The sequence below is a fragment of the Pteronotus mesoamericanus genome, unplaced genomic scaffold, assembly GCF_021234165.1.
Source record: "Pteronotus mesoamericanus isolate MK-2021 breed Mesoamerican mustached bat unplaced genomic scaffold, CSHL_Meso_final contig_25, whole genome shotgun sequence".
Taxonomy (NCBI): Eukaryota; Metazoa; Chordata; class Mammalia; order Chiroptera; family Mormoopidae; genus Pteronotus; species Pteronotus mesoamericanus.
This window is the reverse complement of record NW_026555105.1, coordinates 6,556,184-6,582,593: the sequence shown is the minus strand read 5'-3', so window position 1 is coordinate 6,582,593 and position 26,410 is coordinate 6,556,184. Positions and strand designations below refer to the sequence as shown.

Here is a 26,410-nt window from a genome sequence, read left to right as displayed (position 1 = left end):
TTGGTGGGCCCTCAGCGGCGAGGGGTTCCTTGCGTGGGATGTTTGAGGATAGGGGCCTGAAGGTGCAACACGGGAGAAAAGGGGGTGGGAGAGGAGGAAAAAGGGAGCGCGAGAGGCGCGAAAGAGGAGCGAGTCGAAGAGAAACAAAAGAGCGAGAATTCGGTGTTTACTGACTATTTTCCCTAAGGTACCTGTTCCCTCCCTCCGCCTCCAACCCCACAAGGGCCCCGCCAGGCCTGAGGCGGGAAATAGGCCCTTTTACTTCTGGTACCCACATTGGCCGGCTCTGATGGGAAATGCACTTCCTTTCTTCAGAGTCACACGCCCCACAGAAGACTTTTCTCTGCTTTTCACCATTGTTTTTTTTTAATTGCATACGATCCACAGTAAAGATAGACACCTTGCTGCGGCCGTTTTTTTTTGTTTGTTTGTTTTTTTCTCTAGGCAGGGCTATAAAGCGAGTTTTTGCTGGGCATATTTACATGGTGGAAAGAATAAGCCATCTCCTTATCCAGGGAAACGGGCTTGCGGGCTAGGGAAGGCAGGGGGACCGTCACGGCTGTGTGCTGGGCTCATGGCCAGCTCTGCTGGCCGGGGAGGGCAGGACCCCTCTGTGGATGTTGTCAGCATCCTCCCTGGGGCGTGGGTTGGGTCAGTCCTCTGCCAGGGACACTTTTGGAATCAGCACGTGCCTTTGAAGTTTTCTGCAGCGATGGCTTCAAGCCACAGAGGGCAGGCAGGGCTGGGGGTGTCCTGGTGGTGGCGGCGGGGACGGGGTGCGTCCTCAGGGCTCAGTTCTTGTCTCTGGTGTCTGAGGAGGCACTTCCAAACAAGATGTCACTGTCCTGAGACATGCCGCTCAGCTGCGACTTGGTTTTGATGAGGAACTGGGCCCTGCGGAACATCACCCTCTCCTGCTCCTGCTTGAGCTCCAGGTAGGAGCGGGAGAAGGTGTGGAAGATGGAGGTCACCGGGAAGGCCATGAGGAGGATGCCGCTGAGGATGCTGCTGAGCGCCACCACCTGGCCGGGCGTGCTCCTGGGTACCATGTCTCCGTAGCCCACTGTTGTCATGGTGATGACAGCCCACCAGTAGCAGGCAGGGATGCTGGTGAACTCGGGGCTATCGGCCATCTCATTCTCGATGACATAGAGGAGGGGAGCAAAGAGGGCGATGGCCACGCAGAGGAAGAGCAGCAGGAGCCCGAACTCGCGGGTGCAGCGGCGGGCGGTGAGCCCCAGCGTCTGCAGCCCCAGGGAGTGGCGGGCCAGGCGCATGACGTACAGGATGCGCAGCGCCCGCAGGACCCGCAGCACGAGCCCCACCTTGTCCAGGTAGCTGTTGCCCGCGCCTGACTTGCGGCGGCCGGAGGCAGCGCCGTCCACCAGCAGGGTGATGTAGTAGGGCAGGATGGCCACCAGGTCGATCAGGGTCAGCGGGCTCCGCAGGAAGGTGAACTTGCTAGGCGCCTGGATGAGCCGCAGGAGGAACTCGAGGGAGAACCAGCCCACGCACACCGACTCCACGATGAAGACGTTGTGGCACATCTGGGAGCACTGGCCCTGGGACAGAGGGGAGAGTCACCGGAGAGGTCAGCGGTCCCACCGGCCAGGAGGCCACCTGGAGGAGACCCGGTCTGGGCGCGGCCAACCTGCCTGTCTGTGCTGTATGGCCCCAGGGCCTCTCTCTAGTTACGCTCACACCCTGCGGTCGCCACGGCTTGAAGTGTCATCTTGACGCTGACCATCTCTCTCTCCAGCCCAGAACGTGCCCCTCTACTTCAGACCCCACAGGCCGGCTGCCTTCTCGATGTCACCCCTGGGGCGCCTGATGGGAGCCACAAGCTCCTCCTGTCCCAAATAGGCTCCTGATTGATTTTAAAATTTATTTTTATTGAGGCATAGTTAACATACAACATCGTGTAAGTTGAAGGTGTCAGCATGCCGACTGGATACATCTACGCGTTGCAACGTGGTTACTGCCGTAGAGCTGACAGCTGTGTCACTGCTGAATTATCATTGCTTTTTTTGTGGTGGGAACAATTAAGATCTAATTTCTTTATAGTTGTACACTTGAAACCTGTATAATTTTAATTAACCAGTGTCACCCCAATGCATTCAATAAAAATTAAAGAAGATCTCGTTTCTTTGGGCTCCTGATTTTACGCGCCTGCCGGTGGCTCCCCTTCTTAGCTAGCAGCGACCCTACCTCTGCTCAGGACAGGAGACTTGGCCTCCTCCCAACGCCTCCCATGTAATCCTCTGGAAATCCTGCTGGCTCTTCATTGAAAATGGTTCCAGGCTCAAACCACTTCTCACTGTGTCCACTGGCCCAGCCTTGGTCCAGCCACCATCCTCTGTCACCGGGCCAGGTGTGGGCACCTCCGCCCTGGGCCCCCTTGTCCCTACGATCCATTTTGCATACATAGCCAGAGGGACCCTGAGCACCTGAGTCAGATCCTGGCCATCCTTGCTCAGCACCTCCACGACTCAGAGGGATAGTGCCACTCTCCCAGGCCGCATGTGGCCGGCTGCCACCTCTCCCACTTCATCGCCCTTGCCCGCCTTGCTCGCTGCTCCAGCCCCATGGGCCCCCTCCCCGCCCCCGCTGCCGCCCAGGCTTACCCCCTCGCCCGGCCTTGACTTTCTCACCCCAGCAGGATTGCTCCGCGCCCATGGTCCTGTCCTCCTGTTTCCCGCTCTTTCCTTCAGCGTCACCAAGGGGGGCCTTTTTGACCCCCCGTTGTTTAAAATCACCCCTTTCTTTTGCCCTGTACCCTGATTCTCCTTATCCTGCTTTATTTATTCACAGGGCTTATCATCTTCTAATATATATATATATATTTTTTTTTTTTTAAAAATCTTCCCCCAAGGATATTTTCTTTCATTGCTTTTAGAGAGAGAGGAAGAGAAAGAGAAAGAGAGAAACGTTGATGTGAGAGAGGAGCATTGACTGGTTGCCTCCCATATGTGCTGAGACTGGGGATCAAACCCACAACCTAAGTATGTGCCCTGATCGGGAGTCAAACCCACAACCTTTTGGTTATGGGATGATGTTCCCACCAACTGAGCCACACCAGCCAGGGCATAGTGCTTATCATCTTTTAATATGCTTTATGTTACTTATTTATCATGTTTATTGTCTGTCTCTGCCCCGCACCCCCATGCTCCCTGTCCCAACAGACAGTACCCCCACAAGATGGGGTAGTTTGTTCACCTGCGAAGGTCCCGCATGCTGCCCATGATCGATTCTCATTTGCTGCCCAGGTGGATGGGAGAGCGCTGGGCTGGCGTTCAGACAGGGGCGGTGGCTCAAGGCCAGGCAGGCAGAGGAAATGTGGGAGGTGGGCCATTTGTGGTGAATGTCGATGGCCGGAGTGCAAGGCCATCACTTATGACCCCTTGATCGCTGCCTCTGAACCGCTAATTCAGGCTTGGGGTGGTCTCCTTGGGGCTTTTGAGAGAAGCTGGAAATCTGGAGTTTTCTATGAAATCTCCTGGGTTTTAAATGTTGTGATAATTCAGTACAAAGAAAATACTCAGTGGGCTTCTCAGACACATCTGTGGGCTGCGTTCGGCAGGTGGGCCGCCAGCTGGTCTCTGCGGAATATAACTGGGTGGTTGTGGACCGCAAGTTCGAAGGGGCCTTGGGCAGGGAGGAAGGCACGGAAGATTCTAGCTTGGGGCACCTTGTGGTTCCTGGGCACAGCCGGGCTCTATGAGCCCTGCTGCAGTAGTTCTCTCTCCGGAAACACGTCAGAGGCCGGAGGGACGAGCTACTACTTTGTGGGGCTCCGAGGTCTCAGACCTCTGGGACGGGAAGCTTGTGAGAGCTTTCATAGCTTGCGTCTCCCACGTGTGGTCACGGGGGCGGGGGTGTGGTGTGTCACTGTCCTCCCTCCACTGGACTTGAAGCTCTTTGAGGCTGGAAGACTTGTCCTGGTGCCCGTGCCTCCCCTGTGGCACCTGAATGCAGCAGACACTCAAATGTGTGCTCAAAGAGGGATTGAAACACTGAACCTCACGGGTCCCCCAAGCGAAGTCAAAGAATAGTATTGCCACTGAATCCTGGAAAAGGCGAGGTATTATGTTTAAAGAGCAACTGTCAGAAGTTGAATAGAACAGTGGCTTTACTCGTATTTTCCTGAGGACATCGGGATTACATATGCTGGAGCTGAACCGAAATCTATTCTAATCACAGTACAGGTACTTGCAGACAGGTCTCGAATGATGAGCATTTTCTTTGTCTTTTTTTTGGCGGGGGGGAGGTGAGGAAATTGAAGCACAGAGAGGTTAAGTAACTTGCCTACAGATGCACAGCCGGAGTGGAGGAAATAAGATTTAAATGCAGGCCGTCTGGCTCTAGCTCTGCCTTCTTCGTCACTACCCTTATGCTTACCAACAGTTAACTTTACCGGCTGAGTGCTGTTGCCTTAACACTTGTTTTTAAAACTCAACATATAAACATGAGCCAGAAACCCTCTTATAAATGCAAAAGTATTGCTGCTTCTTCCATTATGTACGTATGTGGAAACCCCTTCCCGTGGTCAGTAGCTCTAATGTTCCATGCAGGGTACACAGCCAGCGCTTAATAAGTGCTGGCTGCCATGATATTTCTGTTCAGTTCGTGCTGCCATACCTACTTCTCCAATGCCCATAACAACTTGTACCTGTCTAACCCTTCCAGTCTGTCTTCAGACTTGTTCCCAGAACCCCATGTGTGGGGAGGGGTTCTGACTTAAAGGCCCTGCGGCCCCGGGTCTCATCCAGAAGGAGGCTGAAGGGGGGAGCGGATGTCCCTCGGACTCAGCTCCCGCCGAGAGCTGCCGTGCAGGGCGGCTGGCCGGGCGGCCCAACTGTATAGATTTTTAAGAGAAGCTAGGAGTTTGAATTTTTAAATGAAAAATGCCTTGCTTTTAAATGTTGGCGACCAAGTCAAACTTTTGGGAAGTGCAGTGCGGGCCAGGAACTCACTTGTGTGGGGCTCTATTATGTGGGCCCTGTGCAGCCCACAGAGCCACGTTTAGGAGCACAGAACTTGGACTCAGACAGACCTGGGTCTGGGCAAGCCGCTCTGCCTCAGCGTCCTCATCTGTCAAGAGGGTGAGAGAGCACCTCCCCCGCAGGGTTGCTGGGAGATTCACTGAAAAGATTGGATGTGTAGTTCCTATTAACTGCCCGCTCCCCGGTAGCCCTGAGAGTGGAGTGCACACCCCTTTCAGGCCCCGCAGCAAACACTTGTCACGCCTTCTCTTATTTGACACAAAGAAATGTTCACTATTTGAAGACATGTGCACACATACATACCTATCAGAAAAATCATATTCAGAACCCAGAAAATGTTTCTGGGATACTTTTAAGCAAAGGAATTAGGAAGGCGGAGAAAGAACTTAAGTCAATGAAATACATTTTGATGGTCTCTGTCATGGGCTGAGCTGAGGGCCAGGCACATCAGCAATCACGTCCCCAGTTAGTCACTCATTCATTCAACAGAGTGGCGGTGTGCCTTGGGGTGCCGGACACTGTCCTAGACACTGGGGCACAGTGCCTAGACCAGGACAGGCGTGGAGCTTGTGTTTGAATGTGGAGGTGGCCGACAACATGTAGACGCGATGTCAGGAGGGACTGGGGATGCTACTCGGCCGGCGCAGCCAGGGAAGGCCTCCTGGAGGAGGCGACAGTGTGCCCTGGGAAGGATGTGGACTCCTGGGAGGAGGTGGCCTAGCGGGCAGCTTTGTCTCTGGTCCCGAGAGACCGTCCCTCACCGCAGCGCGCCTCCTCGCATACAGTTTCGGGCCCTTACCTGCTCCTCCTCCTCCCTCAAGCTGGGCAAGGTGCTGATGGAGAGGTTGACGGCGGTGACGGTGACAAAGAGCACCGACAGGCAGGCGAACACCTTGCCCGCCAGCCCCGAGTGCGGCTTCTCCACCATGTCGCGCAGCCTCCGCATGCAGCGGCCCAGGCGGCCCTCGTCCTCGGCGGGGCCCTCGCTGTCGCGGCTGTCGCTTTCCAGCGGGTCTTCCTCGTCCTCCCGCTCCACCATCTCGGCGAACTCCTCCATCTTCTGCAGGTAGCGGCGCTTGCAGCAGCCGTCCAGGTGGTCCTCGGCGATGCCCCAGTAGAGCAGCTCCTCCTGGAAGGACAGGGCGCACATCTCGCGCAGCAGCCGCAGCTTGCCCGCCCGCAGGAAGGTCAGGATGGTACCGAAGGCCCCCGGGTTGCGGTCGAAGAAGAACTCGTTGCAGGTGACGTCGTAGTCATCACACACGTTGAGGATATCGTCGAAGTTGGTGCAGGCCTTGAGCTGGCCCAGCCGCGTCATCGGGAACTCCTCCAGCGTGGTCCAGGGCAGCGAGTACTTGATGCCACCCACGTTGATGATGATCCGCCGCCGGCGGTCGTCGGGCGGGCCCCCCAGGCGCGGTTCGTCCTGGGGCCGCAGGCGCTGCGCCCGGCGGTAGAAGACGCCCTTGAGGGACTGGCTCTGCGGGAAGAAGGCTGGGTGGGAGGAGGCATCGGACGTGCAGCTCAGGGCGCTGTAGTCGTAATCAGAATTGTCTCCTGGTAAGAGGGTCATTTTGGGCCTTTACATCCCTTTCCGGCCTGGGGGCGAGAAGGGAGGAGAGACCCTGGGTGAGTCCTGCGTCTCAGCTGATGATGCTGATTCAGCCGACAGAATGGTGTCGGCCGTGTTCAGAGGGGAAAGCCCTACCCTTCAGTGGGCCCAGATTCTGTGGTGGGGACTTCGGGAGGTGATTAGGTGACTATGGGGTCATGAGGGTGGGGTCCCGTGAGGGGATTAGTGTCCTTACTAGAAGAGGGAGGGAGACCAGCGAGCCCTGTCCCCCCACCCTGTGAGACACCACCTACAGGCGGGGAAGAGGGTCCTCCCCGAGCCCCGCCCGGGATCTCAGAGGTCCCCCTCCAGAACTGTGAGCGATGCATGTCTCTCTGTGAGCCACCCAGTTCGGTGTTTTGTTACAGCAGCCCAAGCTGGCTAAAACAATCACTTCCGAGTGAAAATAGCAACACCATCCTTCAGCAGCCCCTAAATGTTACAGTTCTTCCGTATCCACCTCAGCTGTATAAATACACTGAGAGCTTCCGTGTGCCAGGAATGCTTCAAGCACTGGCGATTCACAGCCAAGCCCAGAATCAGACATTGCCCCGAACCCACGGAGCTGACAGCTCACGGGACCGGCAGGCAACCTCTGGCCCATCATTTACTTAACACTGTATTGCACATTAGCCCCATTTTTTTCTTATTTTGGTATTTATTTGGATTAGAAAGGCAGTTTAGTATAGACCAGTGGTTCTCAACCGGAGCCAGTGTTGTCCCCCAGGGGCCGTGACAATGTCTGGAGGCATTTTTGATGGTCATGTCTGGTGGATGCTATCGGCGCAGTAGATAGGGCCCCACAATGCTTCTGAAATTCCTGCAGTGCACAGGCCAGACCCCGCAGCAGAGAACTACCTGCCCTCCCAGCCCCCAGTCCACGGTGCCCAGGAGGAAGAGCCCTGGTGTTGTGGGTATGCGCATAGACTTTGGAGCCCCATGGCCTGGGCAAGCTGCTCAACCTGGAGCTGTTTTAGTTTCCACATCGGTGGAATGGGTATGACCATGTGACCTAGCTCATAGAATTATCAAGACAATTCAATGAATTATGTATGTAAGAGCACTTAATGTAGTGCCTGGCACACAGTAGGTACTCGATGATAATAATTATTACTCTTTGTATTTATCTTAAAGGGATAACTTGTATTGCTTCCATAATCAGAAAACCCATATCACTGGCCATAAGTAAGAAGCAATGTCCAAACAAATGCACAATTACGACAACAACGCCATGTTCATTCACAAATCAGCACATACCATCTTGAGGATACAGGCATGAAAAAGGACAGGCATGTTTGCTCCTCCAGGAAGCCTTCCTGGATTTTTCCAGCCACATCGAGGTCCCTCCGCCCCCTCTTCATTTATATTCACTGCACTTATCGCCCATTTTCAGCATTATCTGTGTGCAAGCCTGGCTCCTTTATTGGACTCTTGGGTCCTTGGGGGAAGAGCTGTACTTTACTCCTCTCTGAATCCCTGCGGCCAGCAGTATGGGAGCTCAAAGAAGTGCCCGCTGAATGAATGCATTTCCTGCTGGTGAGGCTGACATGGCGGGGGCACTTCTGAGAAACTGAGGTCATCATATCAGCTGAGGTAGACTCCTTCCTTCCCAACCCTCAGGGCTAGAATGAGATTGCTTGCTCACTCATAGCCCATGAGCAGATTTTGGTTCACAAATATTTTGTCTGGCTTGGGGAAGATTTTGAAAATGGAGAAATTTCATGTAAAAATTCATATTCTTGGTTTTTTCCTGAAAACCAGACTATCTGGCAATATTTGGCCCAAATGCCAGCTGAGAAATGGCTGTCCCCTTCCAGCAGGGCACGCATATGAGCCGTCCACCACAGTCCCCACCTCTCCTTGTTGTCTTCCGAACACCCGCTCTACTTCACTCATGTAGGTTCCCTTCCTGGCCCCTGTAGGCATCTGAGTTTGAGACCCTCCGATTATAGCAATGGAGCTCTCTAGAATTAAGCCAATCCATAGGAAAGAAGTAAGAGTCTGATATTTTGCTTTTTAAAAGCACCATCCCTCCCCCAAACCCAGTCCCCCAGGGAAGCACGTGGTACCAGCAAAATCCATCAACTCCACCAGGAAACCCATTTCTAGTGCCTGAGCGTCAATCTGTGCTCTGGACTAGTTCAGGGAAAAGACACACACACACACACACACACACACATACACACACACGCACACACACGCTATTTGGATGAGAAACAGTGTTTAATAGGAGCCAGGGGGTTTCCACATTGGAAAGGGGCTCCTTCCTAACTGGAATCCTTCTACAAAAGCAAATTGTCGCTCATTCTTCTTTGCGGAAAACTAGTTCCACAGGTTGGGTTCTGGAAAACAAGGGTATAGCTGTGTTTGAAATAAAAATGATTGAATTTCAGCGTGTCGGGAACGGTTTTAACTTGACCTAAAATGAGAGCCCAACTCAGGCTAAGCCGCTGCCACCCCCCACAGGAGTAATGGGGTCCCTTTCAGGCGACTCCGCATCCTTGATAATTGTTTTCATCTCTGCTGCTCCATCTCTGCCACCAAAGACAAGAGGGAAAAACAACAGTCTATTTGGCAAGAATGGTGATGGAGCTGAGGAACATTCCTCTGGTTGCGCAAGCCCCAGAGAGCTCTCGTAACAGCCACACAGTGCAACCCCCTCTTCTCTTGAGGAAGCCCTCCTTCCAGCCCGCCACCTTCCGTCCTGCAGGAAACTCCCTCAATGAGTGATGATGGCTCCTCCTTGTTTTCCTCTTGACGCCCATCAGTTGTGAGTTAGAGCCTCAGCGCCTCATGGGGAAAGCTATCCTGCCGCAGTAGATGGCTTAGTATGGAGGAGAGGGAAAAAGAACACTTTGTTCAGTCTGCTTGCGCCCGGGGAGGGTCAGATGCTGGGATTTGCTAAGCACAGAACGGGCACACTTCTCCTTGCATCCAACCTGCTGTGTGCAGGGGGGCGGGAAGGGACAGCTCCACAAGCTCTAGAGTCTCGAGTCTCGAGTGAAGGTCATAAATCCAACAAGCCCCCAAGTCCCCAATGCCCCTTCTTGCCCAGCCTGACACCCTTGCAAAAAATCTGGTCTTTTAAAACTTCTCTGAAGCGTTAGGCCTGTCACCTCGAGAGCATGGTGGCTCATAGGGATCGACCTCTGAGGACCTGTGATGTGTAGGAAAAAGCAGCCAGCTTGAGGGACAACTTGCTGACCGGCCCAAGCCAGGGACACAGAGGAGCCTGCTGTCTCTGAAATCAGGAGATCTGGGTTCAAGGCCAGTTGCTGTAACTTTGGTCACCTACATCAGAGACTCAGTTTTCTCATCTATAAAATGGGAATGTGAATAGCTCCTACCTTCTTGGGTTGTGCTGAAGACTAAAGCAAATGACATGGTGACGTGACGGCCCCAGTGCCTGACACACAACGGATGCCTGCTGCACTATTAGCTATGGGGGTGGGTGTCTGCTATCCCCCCTCCACCAGCCAAGGGCGACCACCGGGGTGCTCAGGGAGATGAAGGATGCTGGTGCCTTATGACCCAGGAATCCCACTGCGGGGTAGATCTCCCAGGTCTGGATTTACAGTGGTCTTGGCAGAGTTGCCAGTCATGAATTATTTGCACTCAAACCCTTGACTCAGGATCTGCTTCTGGGGAAACAGATGTATGACTGAAACAAGGTACAAGAATGTGCATCCCAAGTTGTGAGTGATGCTAGGTCCCCAGCGTCTGACAGGGTGGGGTGGGGGGACGGACAAGGGAGTCTGGTAGATGGCGCAGGAATCAGAAGCAACGAACTAGATGTAGGTTTGGCAATGCATTTAGGTGTTAAAACCATGGTGGCAGGTGGAAAAAGAAACAGAAGTTTATAGCGCTGTGCTCTTGATATGAATGACCACACACGTTACATGTATTGCAGAAACTCACGTACATGTCAGGATCTGTATCGACCATGGAGAGGATGCCGGGGAGGGGAGAGAAGGGGAAGGGGAACAAGCGTGGGGAGTGGGGACTGGGATGAAGGGGCCACTGAATGGCACGGCCCAGCACGGGCCAAGGATGAGGAGCGAAGTCCAGAGCGTGGCTAACACGGCTCTGTCTGGGCTTTAATCCCGGTGAACAAAAAGACAAATGAACACAGGCACAGCCAAGCCGCTGGGCTCTGAATCGCCCTGGTGCCCAGCGGATACAGATTTCCCAGCCTCTCCCCAGACCTTTTTGCCCAGAATGCTTGAGAAGGGGGCCCAGCAATAGGCACTTTGACAGGTTCCCTTAGAAAGTCCCCCGTGTGCTCAAGAGAGGAAGAGAGGGTGCCGTGAATGTCCAGAGATCCCTCAGGGGCTGGGGGCTTGAGAGCTGCCCTGGGCTTTGGAGGAGAGCCCCTTGCCCAACCTCTCAATGTCCTTGGGGTTCTGGAAGGCTCTGTGGGTCCCCCATTTGGGGAGCTTCACGGGAGAAGCAGGAACTTCCTGTGCGGGGAATGCCTCAGGCAAGTTCCCCTTGCTCTTGAGGAAGCCCTCCTTCCAGCCCGCCGCCTTCTGTCCTGCAGGAAACTCCCTCAATGAGTGATGATGGCTCCTCCTTGCTTTCCTCTTGACGCCCATCAGTTGTGAGTTAGAGCCTCAGCGCCTCATGGGGAAAGCTATCCTGTCGCAGTAGATGCCTTAGTATGGAGGAGAGGGAAAAAGAACACTTTGTTCAGTCTGCTTGCGCCCGGGGAGGGTCAGACGCTGGGATTTGCTAAGCACAGAATGGGCAGACTTCTCCTTGCATCCAACCTGCTGGGTGCAGCAGATCTGCTGTGGCCAGCAGGTTGGATGCAAGGAGAAGTGTGCCCGTGGGCCAGCAGATCTGCTGACACTCTCATGCAATTTCTGGTCCTTCCTCTTGGGAGAAAGATGATGTTCATAAGCAATGGCTGAGGGCTGGGTACACGTTTCCAAAGACAAATGATAGTTTAAACCGTGAGGAGTTTCGAGTGGCAACTCCACCATGAGGCTGCTCCATGGTTGGCGTCTGATGCCAGTGAGGGCGGGGGGTGGGGGCAGAGGGGTCTCTGCTCTTCCATCCTATGCCCATCCTTAGGAGGGAGCTCTCTGTCTCTCTTCTAAGTGGGAGGGGGGCTGCGGAGAGAGAGCTAAACAGCCCTAGTGTTGTGCCGGCGGCAACCACAGCCTCCCTGACGCCCACTAAGTGCCAGGTGCTGTGTAAGAAAGAGCCTTAATTGCATGAGCCACATCCTTCCCAAAGAGGCAGGCATTACCGCTGGCTCCCCATTTTGCAGATGAGGAAATTGAGGCATCAAGAAGTGAAAACTCATTAACTCATGTGATAAGTGATGAAGCCAAAATCAAAAGAAGCCTGCGGGACTCCAAACCACACACCTTTGACTCTGCATTTCCTGGCCTCCCCGGAGGTGTTCTGGGGACGTGGGTCACCAGGTCCTTCCCTGTAGTGTGCGTGTTGCCACCACCTGGGTTTCTCATCTGTATTTTCTTTTAAATTTATTTTTTTATGGTTCAAATACATGTGTCTCCATTTCTCATCTCTATTTTCTCTGACAAGCTTTCGGAAAGTCTTTAGGGATAAGGAGAGGCAGACAATCGCGCACGGCTGGGGAAACATCTTGATTCGCAGTGTGCGTTTGCACAGGAGCACAGTAAGACATCAACACGGTGCCCGGCTTTGTCCGAGTTGCCCTTTTGGCCTCTGGGCAGGAGAGCTCCCCTTTGGCACCAGCCAGGGGTGAGGGGCTGTGCACCCTTAAGCAAATGACTTCACCTCTCTGTGCCTGAGCGCCCTCAGCTGTAAGCTGGGGTGATCATTGATCGCCCAGCCTTCTCGGCGCTTGGAGCTGTGCCCCGCGCAAGTGTTTGCTAGAACGGCTTTTGTGCAGCAAGCCCGCCCCCGTCCCTCTCCTTGCATTTCCTTTCTTTGAGGAGGAAGGAGAAAGAGAAAACACCTTCCAGAGGCTGGACTTCAGGGCTGGCTCTCCCTCTCACCTGGCAGTGAAGCCAAGTCCCTCCTGTGGCCAAGCCTCAGTTTCCCCACCTGATGAGCCACGCCCCAGTGGTAGGCAGAAGAACGGTCCCCCAAAGATGTCTGCATCCTAATGCCTGGAATCTAAGAGTACATTACCTTACATGGCAAAGAGACTTTGCCGGTGCGATTACACGCAGGATCTTTGGACAGAGAGAAGGTCCAGGTGATGCTGGATTATCTAGTGGGGGGGCCTGTGTAATCACGAGGGTCTTCATAAGAGGGAGGAAGGAGGGTCAGAGTCAGAGCAGATGAGATGATGAAACCAGAGGTCGGTGAGATGCGGCGCCAGGAGCCAAGGGTACAGGCAGCTTCAAGAAGCCGCAGGAGACAAAGAAATAGATCCTCCCCCAGAAGGACCACAACCCTGCTGCCCTCTTGGTTTTAGCCCAACGAGACTCATTTTGAACTTCCGATCTCACAAGACTGGAAGACGATAAATCTGTGTTGCTTTAAGCCACTATATTGGTATACCTGGCAGTGGCAAACTAACACAGCCTCCAAAGCAACTTCCTAAAAGAAAAGCATTTCTTTCCTGAGCTCCTGGGGCACTGGTTCCTCCTCACGCCACATTTCTCAACCTGTGTCACCGCCTAATTCCACGCAGGTGTCAGCGGACCCCACTGATCTCTCCAGGCCGCCCGTCCCCCGCCAGAGCGGCTTCTTCGGGCCGGTTCGGGGTTAGGGCTCCTGGCTGGGGTGACTCAGACTTGGGTGATGCTGCATTAATCTCCAATTAAAATGTTAATCAAAATGGATTCAGCCATTAGCCTGGCCCCGGTCCTGGCATGTTGGCTCTCCGAGGGATGCTGTCCCCACGTGGAGAGCCTTTTGTAGACGCCTGCCATCCCTCATCCATCCTTACCATAATCCAGCCCGTCTGGACCTCAGTGCAGCTTCTTTTGAGCTGGGGCCCAAGTTCTGGGGAGCATGTTTTCTGGGACCTGGGCTCTTCCCTCCATCCCCCACCTGCCGCCACCTGAGTAGACATGCCGGAGTTATCACCCCGCACCCCCCAAGACAGAGGCAGCCTCTGGGGCTTCCCTACTCAGCTGCTGCAAAGTAACACCCAATGCACATTTGCCTTCCACCAGGAGGTGTTTTGGGGTGGGAGCCAGACGGTCCTTTTCTATTTGCCTCCTTGCAGGGAGAAATTGGGGAACACAGACATAAGCAAAGGAGGAGCAGGCTTGGGGGAGAAGAGGGGACCTTGGTGCAGTAGGAGAGGGACAGCTACTTGAACAATCCCTCCGTTCCATCTCCTCAGTGTTAGGGCTGCGGCCTCCGGGGTGAGGAAGGGAAGAGGGACAGCCGGGGGCCGGCCTGCCTGCCTGTCAGGGGCGGTGGCGGGTGGGGGGAGGCCCCCACAGAGCAGGGGAGACGCGGACGCACAGTTCCCATCCTGTGGGTAGCACGTTCTCCCAGCCTGCCTTACAATGAAAATGGCCAACAGTGATTGAGTGCTTGCAGCTAGACTTTCTTGCTTCCCCCTTTTTGTTAATTCTATTTGGAGTAGCTCTTCCAGCTGCCATTTCTCACTCAGGGGCTCCATTTCTGGGTTTAATGAGTCAACCAAGAGTGGCTTCCCAGACCCCTATATGTTTGGCAACTGGAAATCTGGACTCTTTGTCACGAATCCGAAAAGGGAGGTGGAGAAAGGCCAGCCCAGTCCAGACGCCCTTGAAGGCTCCAGGGGGTTCAACCCTTGTCTCCTAGCCCTGCCCTCAGGGCACATCTCTCCATTCTTCCCTTCCCTGCGGCATCTCCCTCGCCTCTTGCCAGAGCCCAGCTGTGTGCCTGGTGCAGAGAATTGGAGGTGGTGGCGGGACCAGAGCCCAGATCCCAGAGCTGCCCCGATGGGCTCGGGGGCGGGGGAGGGCGGGCAGCTGAGTCCTCCAGCCTCAGTGCAGGAATGAAGGCTGTCTAGTTCCCAGCACATTTATGGTTCCCCATGGGTTTGAGTGTGTCCCGCGACAGACATCGTTCCGCTGGAATGGGCTGTGACAGGGAATGGAGCGACTGCTGAGGGCAACCCCCCGGGGCCACCCCGGCCCATCTCGCAGACTGTCCCCCACTCAGCTGGTGCCTCTGTGGAGCTCGCGGGCAGCGGGCGCCGGGCGGAGCTCAGGTCCAGCAGAGCCTGAGAAGCCGGTGCCCTGGCCACGTGCCCCCCCCCCCCCCACCCCGCCACCGGCCCGGCATTGGGGCTGGTCTCCCGCAGTGCCAAACTTTCCTTGGAGAAAGGCTCCGGTGAGCCATATCCCAGAGTGACTCCAACTGCAGTCACATGTGTGGGTATCAAACACACCCTAGTGACAACCCTCTGCTCAGATTCACAGAGGCAGGGCCTCCCCCGTGTCCCCTCCCCCAATGAATCAGCACAGCTCCTGCTCCCTCCTCTTGCCTTCCCTTGTACTTATCCCAACGTGTCAGAGAAGGGGGATCTGTGTCTGTCTCGCTCACCGGGATGACTTTGCTGCCTGGCACCCTGTAAGCGCTTAAGAATAGCAAGCGCTTAAGAAAATGCCTGCTGAATGGACGACTCACTCACAGACCCCCAGGGCGGGTGCCTGCCTCCACCGTAATGCTGGATCGGTGTTCTCCAGCCCTCCTTCCCACTGCCGCCCCACAGCCCAAGGAGCCTATTAAAGACCCTTTCCTTCTATCCAAGAACCTGTTCCAGACTCCCCTCTCCCCTTGAGAAAGAAGGCTTGGGATGACCGGGGAAGGGCCATCCTACAACGTGCCAGGCACGTCCTGCCTGCACACATGGGGGCTCCTAGAGCAGCCCCCCCACCCCAGTCCAGGCTGAGGCCTCCTCAGGGAGGGGCTGGGTCTGAGTTCTTACTGCTCTTTAAGCTGCAAGCCGCCTTCCACCCTCTCCTGTCCCCACCCCATCCCTCTCCTTTCACGTTCTCTCCCCAGCCCTGGGGCCTCAGTAACTGTTTGCTAAATGAATGAAATAATGACTGTTGGGCTCTTGGCATCGTGAGCTGCGCATAGTAGGTGCTCAGCCAATCTTTGCCCAATCCATGCGTGAATGAACGAAACGCTCTCTTTTCCTTCTCCCACCCCCAAACTCCAATCCTGGGGACCCTGAGGCTGAGGTGGCGACAACCCACCTTCCCTCAGGTGAAGAGCTGTATCGGGATTCCCAGCGCCCAGCACACAGTAGGCACTCAATAGAAGCTTGTTGCTGAATGAATGACTCAGGAAAGCCCACTGTTGGGAAGCCCCCTTCTGTGCCTATGGATAGTGAATGAACGAGTGACAGATGCCCCCCTCCACCTTCCCCAACACTCCCTCCTCCCAGGGTTCCGCGAGGCAGCGAGGAACCCCAGCATCCGTCGGGATGTCTCCCCCTTCCCAGTCACCTCCCCTACTTCGCACTTCAGTGGGTGACCCGCTCAGGAAAAATACCAGCTGGCCCCGCACCGTGACCGTGGGGAGCGCGCTCCACGCCCTGACCGCAGCTGAACCTTGGTCCTCCGTCGCCCCAGCCGCCCTCCTCGGCAGGTTTTGGGGTGCCCTCAGGGGAGCCCCGAGCTGCGCCCGAGCCCGAGTTCGCAGGCGCGGGGGCCAGCCAGCGGCTCGGCGGCGCCGGGAGAGGCTGCAGCGCGCAAAGTTCCCACCTCAAGTTGCCCGTCGCGGCGTCCCCGCCTCGGAGTTGGCCGGGCCGCAGCTGGCGTCGCCCGGGCTGCCGGGGGGTCCCAGGCGAGGGCCCAGGAGGCGAGGGGCTGCGGCCTCCTGGGGCTCCCGCGCCGCCTCCTGGAACCGCGGGCAAACTTCGACCCTTGAGCCCGGCTCAGGTCCCGCACTCGGACCCAGGGCCGCCCGTCTCTGCCTCGCGGTCCCCGCCGGGCTCCGAGTGCGTCGGGAGCGCCGAGCGGCAGCCGCCGAGGGAGGGAGGCGGGCAGGAGGCGGGACGGAGGGAGGGGACTGAGCGCGGGGCGGGGAGAGGGGGCGGTGGCAGGGAGCCGTGCCCGCCTGGCTCCGCAGCCGGAGTAGGGGAAACACGCGCAGGCACCCGGCGCCCGGGCGTCCTGCTCGCGGCCGTGCACCTCCGATGGACAGCGCTCCGCGCGGTCCCTTCCCGAGCTCTGCCCCGGACTGCGAGCGCGCAGCGCCCCCTGCCACCACTTTCTGCTTCTTCCCGCCGCCGCTTGGCCCGGCGGCTCCTGTGGTTCTCGCGCTCCGCCGCCCTGGGGCGGCTGGCGCTCCAGCCTCCTGGGGTCGCTCGTGCCTTCCCTGAGGGTTCAAGGACGCCTAAACTCCTGGAACTCTTGCGTCGCTGCTGCAGGGTCTCCACGGGCCATGCAACATCCCCACGCACCACGCGCTTCCACGTTCGGGGGGCCACGTGCGCCCTGTCCTGTGCTTTTCCCTGGGGTCCAAGTGCACCGTTGCCCTTGGGCCCCTCATGCTACTGTGGGCCAGGGACTGCAGGCGCCTTGCAGCGTCAACTTCTTAGGGACAGCACGTGCGGGGCTAGGTGCCTTTCCCTCCAGGTTCGCGTGCGCCACCATCCGGGGGTCCGCGGGGCCTGGGATTCCGCACCTGGTGCGCGCGCAGCCGGCAGAGAGCAAGGCGCCGCGTCAGAATTGGTAGGAGTCGCGCTTTTGTTGGCTGTTGAGTTGGACCCGAGAGAGCGAGAGAGCGGCACTGAAGACCCAGCCGCTTAGGGTCTCTTGCCTCGCACTCTCCTTTCTTCTTTTCCTTCCCGTCTCTATCGCCTCGCCCCGTCGGGGAACCGTGACAGGACGTGAAGAAACCCGGCTGTGGGCCCTGCCTGAGGCATTCTCCTTAAGGGCGGGGAGCAGACCCGGGAGTGGTGGGTGTCCACTGTTTCTGGGATTCCGTGAAGAGGAATAGGGTTCGGGTGTTCACGCATTCGGCAACCCTTGGCTCCCAGTGCTCTGGAAGCGACCACGCCTGCCCCCAGGAACTCATAATCTGCTGTGGGGAGGGGGCAGAACCAGGAACTCTGCTGACTTGCAGAGCGGGGTGGGTGCAGAGTGAGGGGAGACAGACCGCTTAGGACTATGAGGGGTGCCTGAGCCCTGCGCCGGGAGAAGGAGCCCGTCTCTGGGAGATGTGGGAAAAGCTTTCTGGGAGGATGGGATGGCAAAGGCAACATGGTCCTGAAGCAGGAGAGAGGGAGTCATACCTGAGCAACGGCAGGGCTGCCGGAGAGGGGGACTGGAGAGGGTGTGTAGGACAGGAGGTCTGTGCGGGTGGGCTTTGGGGGTCAGGTGGTCCGTGGAGGACGCTGAGAAACACAGCTCTCTCCCTGTGAAGGATCGAGCCTGCGCCGTCTCCTCCTGTCTGAAAATCGGTGCTTATATGTATGCGTTCCTGCCTCGACCTTCTCCCCACTAGACGTCCCGCTCCACCAGGGCCAGGGCTCTGTGCTACCCTCTCAGCGTCCTCCACGCCGCCCGGCCCAGGCAGACCAGGCTACTAAATAATTGTTGGGGGAGCGCCGGGGCAATCCTGTGGGGTAGGTTTCATCGTCTTCGAGAGACCTAGGACTTGCCAGGGGATGAGGATGTGCCCCCGAATCCTCTGGAGGGCTGGTGAAAACCCACTTGGTTGACCCCCCACCCCCTGATTCAGTGGGTTTGGGGAGGGGCCCTTCTAACAAGTTCCACTGATGCTGAAGTCTTGAAACTCAATCCAGCTGGGTCTGACTTCAAAGCCCACATGAGCTACCAGATCCACTGGGGGACCCAAGCCTTGCTACCTCTCCTGTAGGGTCAGCTGAGCCTATGGGCACCTCCTCCGGAGGAGCTGCACCCAAGGGCTGGACCTATTAAAACACTATGCACCTGAGTCAAAGGTTGGCGTGACCGACAAACAGAAGACCCTGAAACGCTGGGTAGAAACCGCCAAGAAGGGCGCCCTCCCTCCCTGCCCCGCCCCGCCATCCACCTCACACACACAGACTCGCTTGCAGTGCCCATGAGTGAAATTACTGCCTGGTCTTATCCCTGACTTGTGCTAAACTATGTCCAATAAAATTCTTTTAAAGCCTTTTAAGGAATTCCCTCTTTTCAGTTCCTCCCTCCCTTTAGAGCCTTCCAGCTTTTCAGCTCTTTATATCTTCATTTTCCGCCCGGGAAGCATTCCCTCCCAAGCTGTTCTGTGGAAATGGATGTTGATGAGAACGTCTTAGGAAGAGATGGGACTGACCGGTTGCTTGCTGAGCACCTATGAGGTGTTGGCGACAGCGGGGGTTGGGGCGGGGGGCGGGGGTGCCGGGCGATTTGTAGATGTCAGAGATACACACCGGGCTGAAGGTGAGCTCTGGCTCGAAGGCCTGGTTTATTTGGCCCTGCTGGATTTAAAAAGAAAAAAAAAAAATCTTTTCATTTGGAATTAGTTGCCATCCTTGAAAAATTGGGAGATTTCACATACACTCTTTCCTTTTGAAGCTTTGGGAGATCTGGCTGACCTCCCGCAGGGAACAGCTGGGCTGCCTCTGGTCGGGCCCCGCCCCCCAACCCCGGCCTCCGGTTTGCCCCTCAGCCCACATTGTGGCCCACATTGTGTCGTTGAAGCTACCGCCAGGCTCAGGGAATCATGAGTTGCTGCCCTCTTCTCTGAGGTCACATGGTAAATGGCAAAGCAGTGTCTGAGTCCAGGCCTGTCTGACCTGAAGCTGGAGCTTGTCACTGAAAAACGCGCTGCTATTAGTACAGGGGGCAGGAGGAGGATGCGCGTCTCTGGCCCGAGGAAATGCCTTAAAAGGGAGTTGCTGTCAGCGGTTTAAGAATATGCTTTCCTTCCCATTCATAACCAACTGTCAGGAAGCCCTAAAGTTCTGGGTTGTTTTTCTGTGGCACAAAGGGTTACCCAGAGCTGTCCAAATGTTTGTATCCGTCCTCTCCCTTGAGATGAATAAGGCTTGGATTTGCAGGACAACTAGTTAGAGTTAGGAGGGGAGTCTGGCGGGGGGGGGTGGAGGGCCCTTTTTACTCCCTTAGCTGTTATGCCGGGGGGGGGGGGGGCTGGTGAACCTAACTCAGAGTGTGCGTGAGGGGAGGGTGGCAGCTTGTTGCACTGGGGTGGGGATGGGGGGATTCTGCCCGCCGCCTCTCCCACAGTCCCTCTGCTCCAGGCGCCGCCCCCCACCCCCCGCTGCCGCCTCCTCTCTCTGCCTCGGACACCCCATGCAAGCTTCACCCTCCTGTCTGGTGCGACCTCCCTATGGATTTCCACATAACTAGTTCCTGCAGGTCTCAGTCAGTCATCACCCTGGGACCCTTGGTCGGGGGCCGGGATCCGGGTGCAGGGGGTGAGGCTGAGACATGCAAGGGCACAACTTTGCTTAAAGCTTTACTTTCAAAGCTGCCAATTTGCTCATCATAGATTTGTTTTGCATTGATTTTGATTTTAAAAATATTCTATCAATATGTTACTTATCTTTAAGAAGTGTTTTGTAAGAGTTTATTTGAGCCAAACTGACAACATATGCCAGGGAGCAAGATCTCAAATGCCTCACAAAGTGTTACTTAGTGTGGCCACTGAGCTTTTTGGCGCCTTCTTACATTGGGTGCCCCAGTTAGGGGCCCCACATGCCTCGCCCCAGCCCCGGCTTTGCTCCCAGTCCAGGGTGCTTGGGACAGGGAGTCAGGAGACCTGGGTTCTGGTCCAGCCTGTGCCACTAGACTAGCCGTGTGACTGGACACAGTCCCCTTGGTGTCTTGAGCCTCTCAGCGGCACCAGCTACCAGCGCAGGGGTTATGCTTGACTCTAGTTCTCGAATGATCCAAGATACCTGCTAGAGCTCTGAGAGGTTGTGCCTTGTCTCCTGGGCACTTTGGGGCCGCTTTAGGCCTCTCCGACTCTGGTCATTTTGGAATGTCACGGTCCTTTTCCCAGCCCCCCATGTGAGGTGTTCCTCTGTGCAAACACCGCATCTTCACGGCTGCAGCATGCCGTGCACATTGGAGCCCTTGCTCATTTTTCCTGCTCTGGGGGAAATTTTGAGTTTTGGAGGTATGGTCAAGCACTCTCTTCTTTGATGTCTTGCTTCTTGTTCTCTGGTTCACTCATTGGATCACGGGACACACATTCGTTAAGGACTGAGCAAACACTGGGGTACCGAAGACACGCTTCCAGCCCCAGAGAGCTTATGTTCCAGCAGGGGAGCCTGCATGCCAGCAGCTCCACGAGCTGCAAGAAGTCTGCATGCGGGGAGGACTTCAGCCCAGTGAAGGCCACACCGAGAGAACTGTGCCCTGTCCCTGCTCCTGGGAGGACCTGCAGCCTCCCTGCTGTCGCCAAGTGCCATCAGCCCGGAGCAGCGCAGGGGCACCTCCCTGATGAGACGGTGCTGCAGCGTCCTGTTTTGGATCCCCACTCGGCTGTGCAAAGCGCTGAGATGGGGCTTCCAGTTCCTCCTAAGGCCTCTGCTCCCTCGTCGCCGCCCCCCCTGCTTTGTGGTTTGCCCCCCAGCCTTTTCCGAGTCCTGCCACCCTCAAGGCCCTCCCCCTCCTTTCAGGGGTCCTCCCGCAGGCCACTCCCCCTCACTTTTCTCTCCAGAGCCTTTCCCAACTAACAGGCCTTAGTGTAGAGCTTAATGAAGCTCTGTCTAGAGTTCCTTGTTGCTTCAGCCCAGCCAGAATGTTCTGGTTCCTGCAGGGAGAGAACACTTGCCTGGCAGTCAGTGAACAGCAGGGAGGGCTGTGCCCCTCAACTTAGAGGGTACAAACAGATGCATCTAGCGCCAACTGTCATGTTTTAAAAATAAGGAATGATATGCCAATATTTGATGATCAGGAGACCTCCTACAAAAATCTGAATTTCTGGCCTCCCTTAGAAGATGTGCTGACCCTGAACTTACTGGTAAAATTGGCTAAAGCTGGTAGCAATGTTTTGCATTAGATAGGGCATGGGTTCTCCAGTTTGCTGCAGTCTCTGCTATTCCTTAATGCCTAACACGGCTCCCTTCACTCATCCACTTTTCCTTCCTGGCTCCTATAAGCGTTTGAAATTTTAACCCTGGATTTCAACTCTTTTTTTCCTTTAAGAGCTGCTATGCACTAGCAAGGCTCAGAGAGAGGCTGGGCATCATTGCTGAAGATTATTGGGCAGATACAGGAGGGGAGAGTCAGGAGGTTGCTTGCTAAGAATCCATTCTGTAGCTTCTTAGTATCAATGAACTCAAATGGGAGTTTGAACATGGGTGGTACTATGCTGCTTTACTTGTATATACAGAGATGCATTTAATGTGACTATGAAACAGTATAAAAATTCAAATAAACTAAGTCATGGAGAGTACTTACTATGTGCCAGATACCGTTCTCAGACTTTTACATTTAATTCATAATAACCCGGTGTGGTCAGGACTATTGCTTCCCCCCTTTTTTGAGACAAGAGAACCAAGACACAGGAAAGTAATTCTCTCAGGATTGCGAGAAGCTATGATTGAATGACCCTGAACCTCAGTTTTAACAGGATCGGAGGTGCCAGTAGATGCTGTCTTTTAAATGGTGGTTTTCTTGGCGTCAGCTCATTTCCTGGGATTATAACCTGTCTCCCTCCTGCTAGGAGTGTAAGGTTTGAGGCTTTCAGTCCTTGGCACAGAGTGAAAGGTAGGCCCGTCCACAGGTCTGTTCCTGTAGGCTGTTTGATCTGGGGACAGGCAAGGTGCTAAGCTTCGTAGCAAGAAGACAGGGTGGGGGTGGAGCAAGAAAACCGTGGCCCCCCCAGCCTGGACCAGGTCCCCGCAGACAGCCCACAGACCCCAGAAGCGCAGGGCCCACCAGCCAGCCCCCACGTATGAGCTCATCCCACGTGTCCCCGCGCTCGAGGTCAGCACCCCCGCGCACCGCTCTTGCTGCAGTGGAAGATTTTAGTGTCCCATCGTTACTTTCGCATCGCTTCTGGGCTGCGTTCCCTCTTATTTCATTTTCATCTGAAATCCTGAGCTCACCCTCCTCAGCAGCTGACGGGACCATTTATTTCCAAGGCTGCAGCCAGTCGGAGGGCTGCCGACAGCTAAGCGGAGGGAGCACTCTGGGCTTTTGCCACCTGGTTTTATTCCTGCAGACAGGCCTGGGAGAAAGAACATCTTCATTTTGCAGCAACGAAGCTGTCAGAGCCTCAGAGCCTCGGTCCTCATCCCCTTTGCCCAGAGGACGCTGCGAAGCGGTGGCGGCGGGTGGGGGGGGAGTGGGGGTGGGGACGGTGGGGGACAGCAGGGTGTACTCTGCCCCTTGGTCTTTTGTGCTTTTGGACTGAGAGCCTTGAGAGAGCGCAGCCTGTGCTTTGCAAAATGTCCTGTCAGATGCCCCGGGATCATCATAGTTGGACTGGCTCCGAGAGACTGTGTGATCACACCTTTTGGATCGTAAAACAAAGCCCAGAGAGAGCAAGAGGCTGGTGGGGCCCGACAGGCTCGGCCCCAGCCCTGTGACATTACCCCAGCCTGCCTCCTCAGAATCTCAGAGGCCAAGGCTAAAGGGACTCTGTGCACCAGCCACCTGGACTGCTCTTCAGCCAGCCCTTCACGGGGCTCCTTCTTCTCCACCTTCGTCTGGGTTCAGGGAGCCACCCTGCCCCACCCCCAAGCCGCTGCCTTAAGCATGCCTCCCATCACTTTCTCTCACATCCTCTGTTTTCTTATTCTCAGAGCTCTGATCCGATCTGGAATGACCTCAGATCAGAGTTTAATTTACATTTTTATTACCTCTCCCTGCACGCTCCACAGCGGCAGGGACACCCGTCTGGTGTCTGTCTCCCTGCCCTCTCTCCAGCCCCTGGAACCCAGAGCTTCTCCACGACTCTATATGGAATGAAGGGCTGAACCTCAGCCAGGTGGGTTTCGGGGACTTCAAACGATCCTTAAACAAGGAAACAGTTTTCAGTAAGCAATGAAAATGTAAATGTCTGCGCAATCACTTCCGTTCGCTTTAGATAAGGTTGTGTTTGTGGGAACTAAGTCCACTCCTAAAAATGCTCCAAGGACCGTACATCTAGCCCCATTTTTAATGGTTCGTGTGACACCATTTGCTGACCTAAGGGTATGTGCCACGCCCTGTGCAAGGTGCGGGGTCGCGGAGACGAGGAGAAGCTGGAGTAGCCAGGAGTTGTCTCACACTGGCTTAAACACACAAGAGAGTCCATTGCATTCACGTGGTTGAAAAGTCTAGGGGTTGGTCTGCCCAACTCCAAAGCTCATGTTCTTTAAAAACTCCTTCAAAAGCCTATACACACTTTACACAGAGTGACAGATCTTCAGGGTACAGTTTAATCAGTTTTGATAAAGGCATGCACCTGTATCACTCGTGCACCTGTCAAGGTACAGACCCTTGCTATTACCCCAGCAAGTTCCTCCCTGCTGCCTGTCAAGTCCCCGCACGCGCCCCCGCCGCCAGCCCTGGGCCTGCCGTCCCTGGGCAACCACTGTTTCAGTTTCTTTCACCGTAGGTCAGCTCTGCGTCTTCTGCAATTTCATGTGAATGAAAGAAACCATACGGAATGCACTCTTTGGTGTCTGCCTTCCTTCGCTCAGCATAAAGTTCAGTGCTCAACGTTAACTTCCGCGTTGTTGGGGTTATCGGTAGTCCGTTCCCTTCTGTTGCTGAGGGGTGCGCCACTGTGTGGACACACCCCATTTTGTCTCCCCATTCACCTGTTGATGGACATTTGGGTGTTTTCAGTTATGGGCTACTGGGAATAAATGTTGCCCCCATACACTACCGGCAGCCCTCTGGACGTTAAGAGGGTGGAGTAGAGTGGCACTTAGAGGTGTCTTAGACTGTTGACAGGAAGGGTGACCCACGGCAGCCAAGTCAGCTGGGCATCACCCTGCTGCGTGATCCTCGGGGGCCTCTGAGCCTCGAGGGCCAACGGAAGGCCCTCGTCTGGCTCCGAACAGCTCAGGGGGGTTACTTGATTGGTAGTGGGTGGTCTGCAGGATTGAGTTGGCTTCCAGAGCTCACATGATGCTCATTCGCATCCAAGTCTTGGTTCCCTCACGTCTGGGCCCCCGAGTCTCCACGTCTATGTCAGCCATCCCTGGGATGAGTGTGGGGCTCTGGCAACGCCTGTGTTCTCTTTCCATGTCATTATTATGGCACAGGCGATGCCTCGCGCCTCTTGGGGCCTCCCGTTCATTTTCAAGAGGTTCCTTGTGAAATAAGAAAAAAAAACAAGAACCTTATTTCTTCGTTCATGTCAGCGGAACCAATTTTAATTCTCTTCCATGCAGTGTGGATACATCTGAGTTACGTGAGTTTTATATAGGAAGGATGGGCAGAGGGGGCCCCCACTCCCAGGCCTCTCCATCCCGTTTTCTTTTTCTCCTTCATTTTTTATCATCATTTGACATATTGTATGTTTTGATCGGCTCCTACTAGTCTGAGATGAGAAGGGATGAGGGGAGGGGGCAGTCCTGGAATCCACAGGGAGAGACTGTGGAGACAGGGAGAGCTGTCTTGAGAGGACCAATGGCCTTCAGCTGAGGGTCCCAGGCAACCTGATGCGACACCATGTTTCTCCCTCCCTCTGAGCTTGTTGAGACTCCCCATGGGCTGGGCCCGATCAGCAAAAGGGAGCAGGTACACGTCAGCCTCCAAGGGCACAGGAAAGGGTGGAGAAAATGCTCTGAAGTGCGGGCATCCTTCACACTCCTGTTTGGAGCCTTAGGGCTGAGGCCATCCCAGGGGGCAAGGACGACCCAGTGGACTGGACTCTGCTCAAGCCACTGCCATTTCTGTGAGCGTGTGTGCGATGGGGAGAAGGCAGAGTGTTGCAAGGCCTGAGCTTGGACTTCAGCTCTCCCACGTTCTAGGGGTGTGACTTTGGACACATCTCTGTGCCCTGTGAGCCGAGACACTTACCCTGCTCCGCAGCCCCTCTCAGTGGTTATGACGATACGATGAGGTGATTTCAGGCTGTGAAAGTGCTTTGCAAACGGTGGAGTATGGGCAGAGGCGGTTGTTTTGATCTCAGCTGCCAGTGCGTTTCTGTTGTTGACTCAGAAATTCCAAGTCTAGATGCAAAATGGGCCAGTGGTCACCACGAAGATCTGGGAATAGCAGATGTTTTCAGCCCAACTGATCTACTTAAATTGGTTTCTGATGGAAAAATCTACAAAATTCTGAAGATCCCAGGTGTGGGTAGCTGTTCTGTTACTCATTGGTATGCAAGATAACCAGTTTGTGACCTGCAGATAAAATCCGCCCCCCCCCCCAATCCTCACCCTAGGATATGCCCATTGATTTTTAAAGATAGAAACATTGATCAGCTGCCTCCCTTACACTCCCTGCCTAGGGATTGAACACACAAACCAGGTATATGCCCTGATCAGGAATCAAACCCGAAACCTTTTGGTGCACAGGATGATGCTCCAATCCAATGAGCCACCCAACCAGGGCTGGAGATACAATCTTGATTTCAGCTTGACACATACTGCCAGCAGGGGCCTGTTCCCCCCTCTCCTCCTCCCCTTGCTCTAGCCAGAGCGAGTAAGTTTTGGGGTCAGGGAGGACAGCAGCGCGGTGGGCAGGGTCCTGTGTTTCCTGCAAAGCTGTTGGAAGTCTGGTCAAAACTCCGGTCTCTCCTTTCTTTGCTTGGGGACTCATCTGCCATTCTGTAGCTAGTAGGAGACACCTCCATGGCTGGAGCACTGTGGTACCAGGGAGCGGGGCACATTGCCTGGTGTTGCCTGGCATTTAGCTGCAGAGGGGTGTCGCTTTAGCAACCTGGGCCACTGGCCCAGCGTGAAGTCAGCTGGTGGGCACCACACCGCTAA

General features: G+C 55.4%; 1 protein-coding gene across 1 annotated transcript; it reads right to left on the bottom strand.

Moving 5' to 3' along the window:
* Positions 1-791: 791 nt before the first annotated feature.
* Positions 792-6,576, bottom strand: KCNG1 (potassium voltage-gated channel modifier subfamily G member 1). The gene is made up of 2 exons (XM_054573370.1): positions 5,803-6,576; positions 792-1,562 (listed from the first exon to the last, which is right to left on the bottom strand). Exons 1-2 carry the CDS (start codon positions 6,574-6,576, stop codon positions 792-794), a joined length of 1,545 nt encoding a protein of 514 aa, XP_054429345.1.
* Between the last annotated feature and the right edge of the window lie 19,834 nt (positions 6,577-26,410).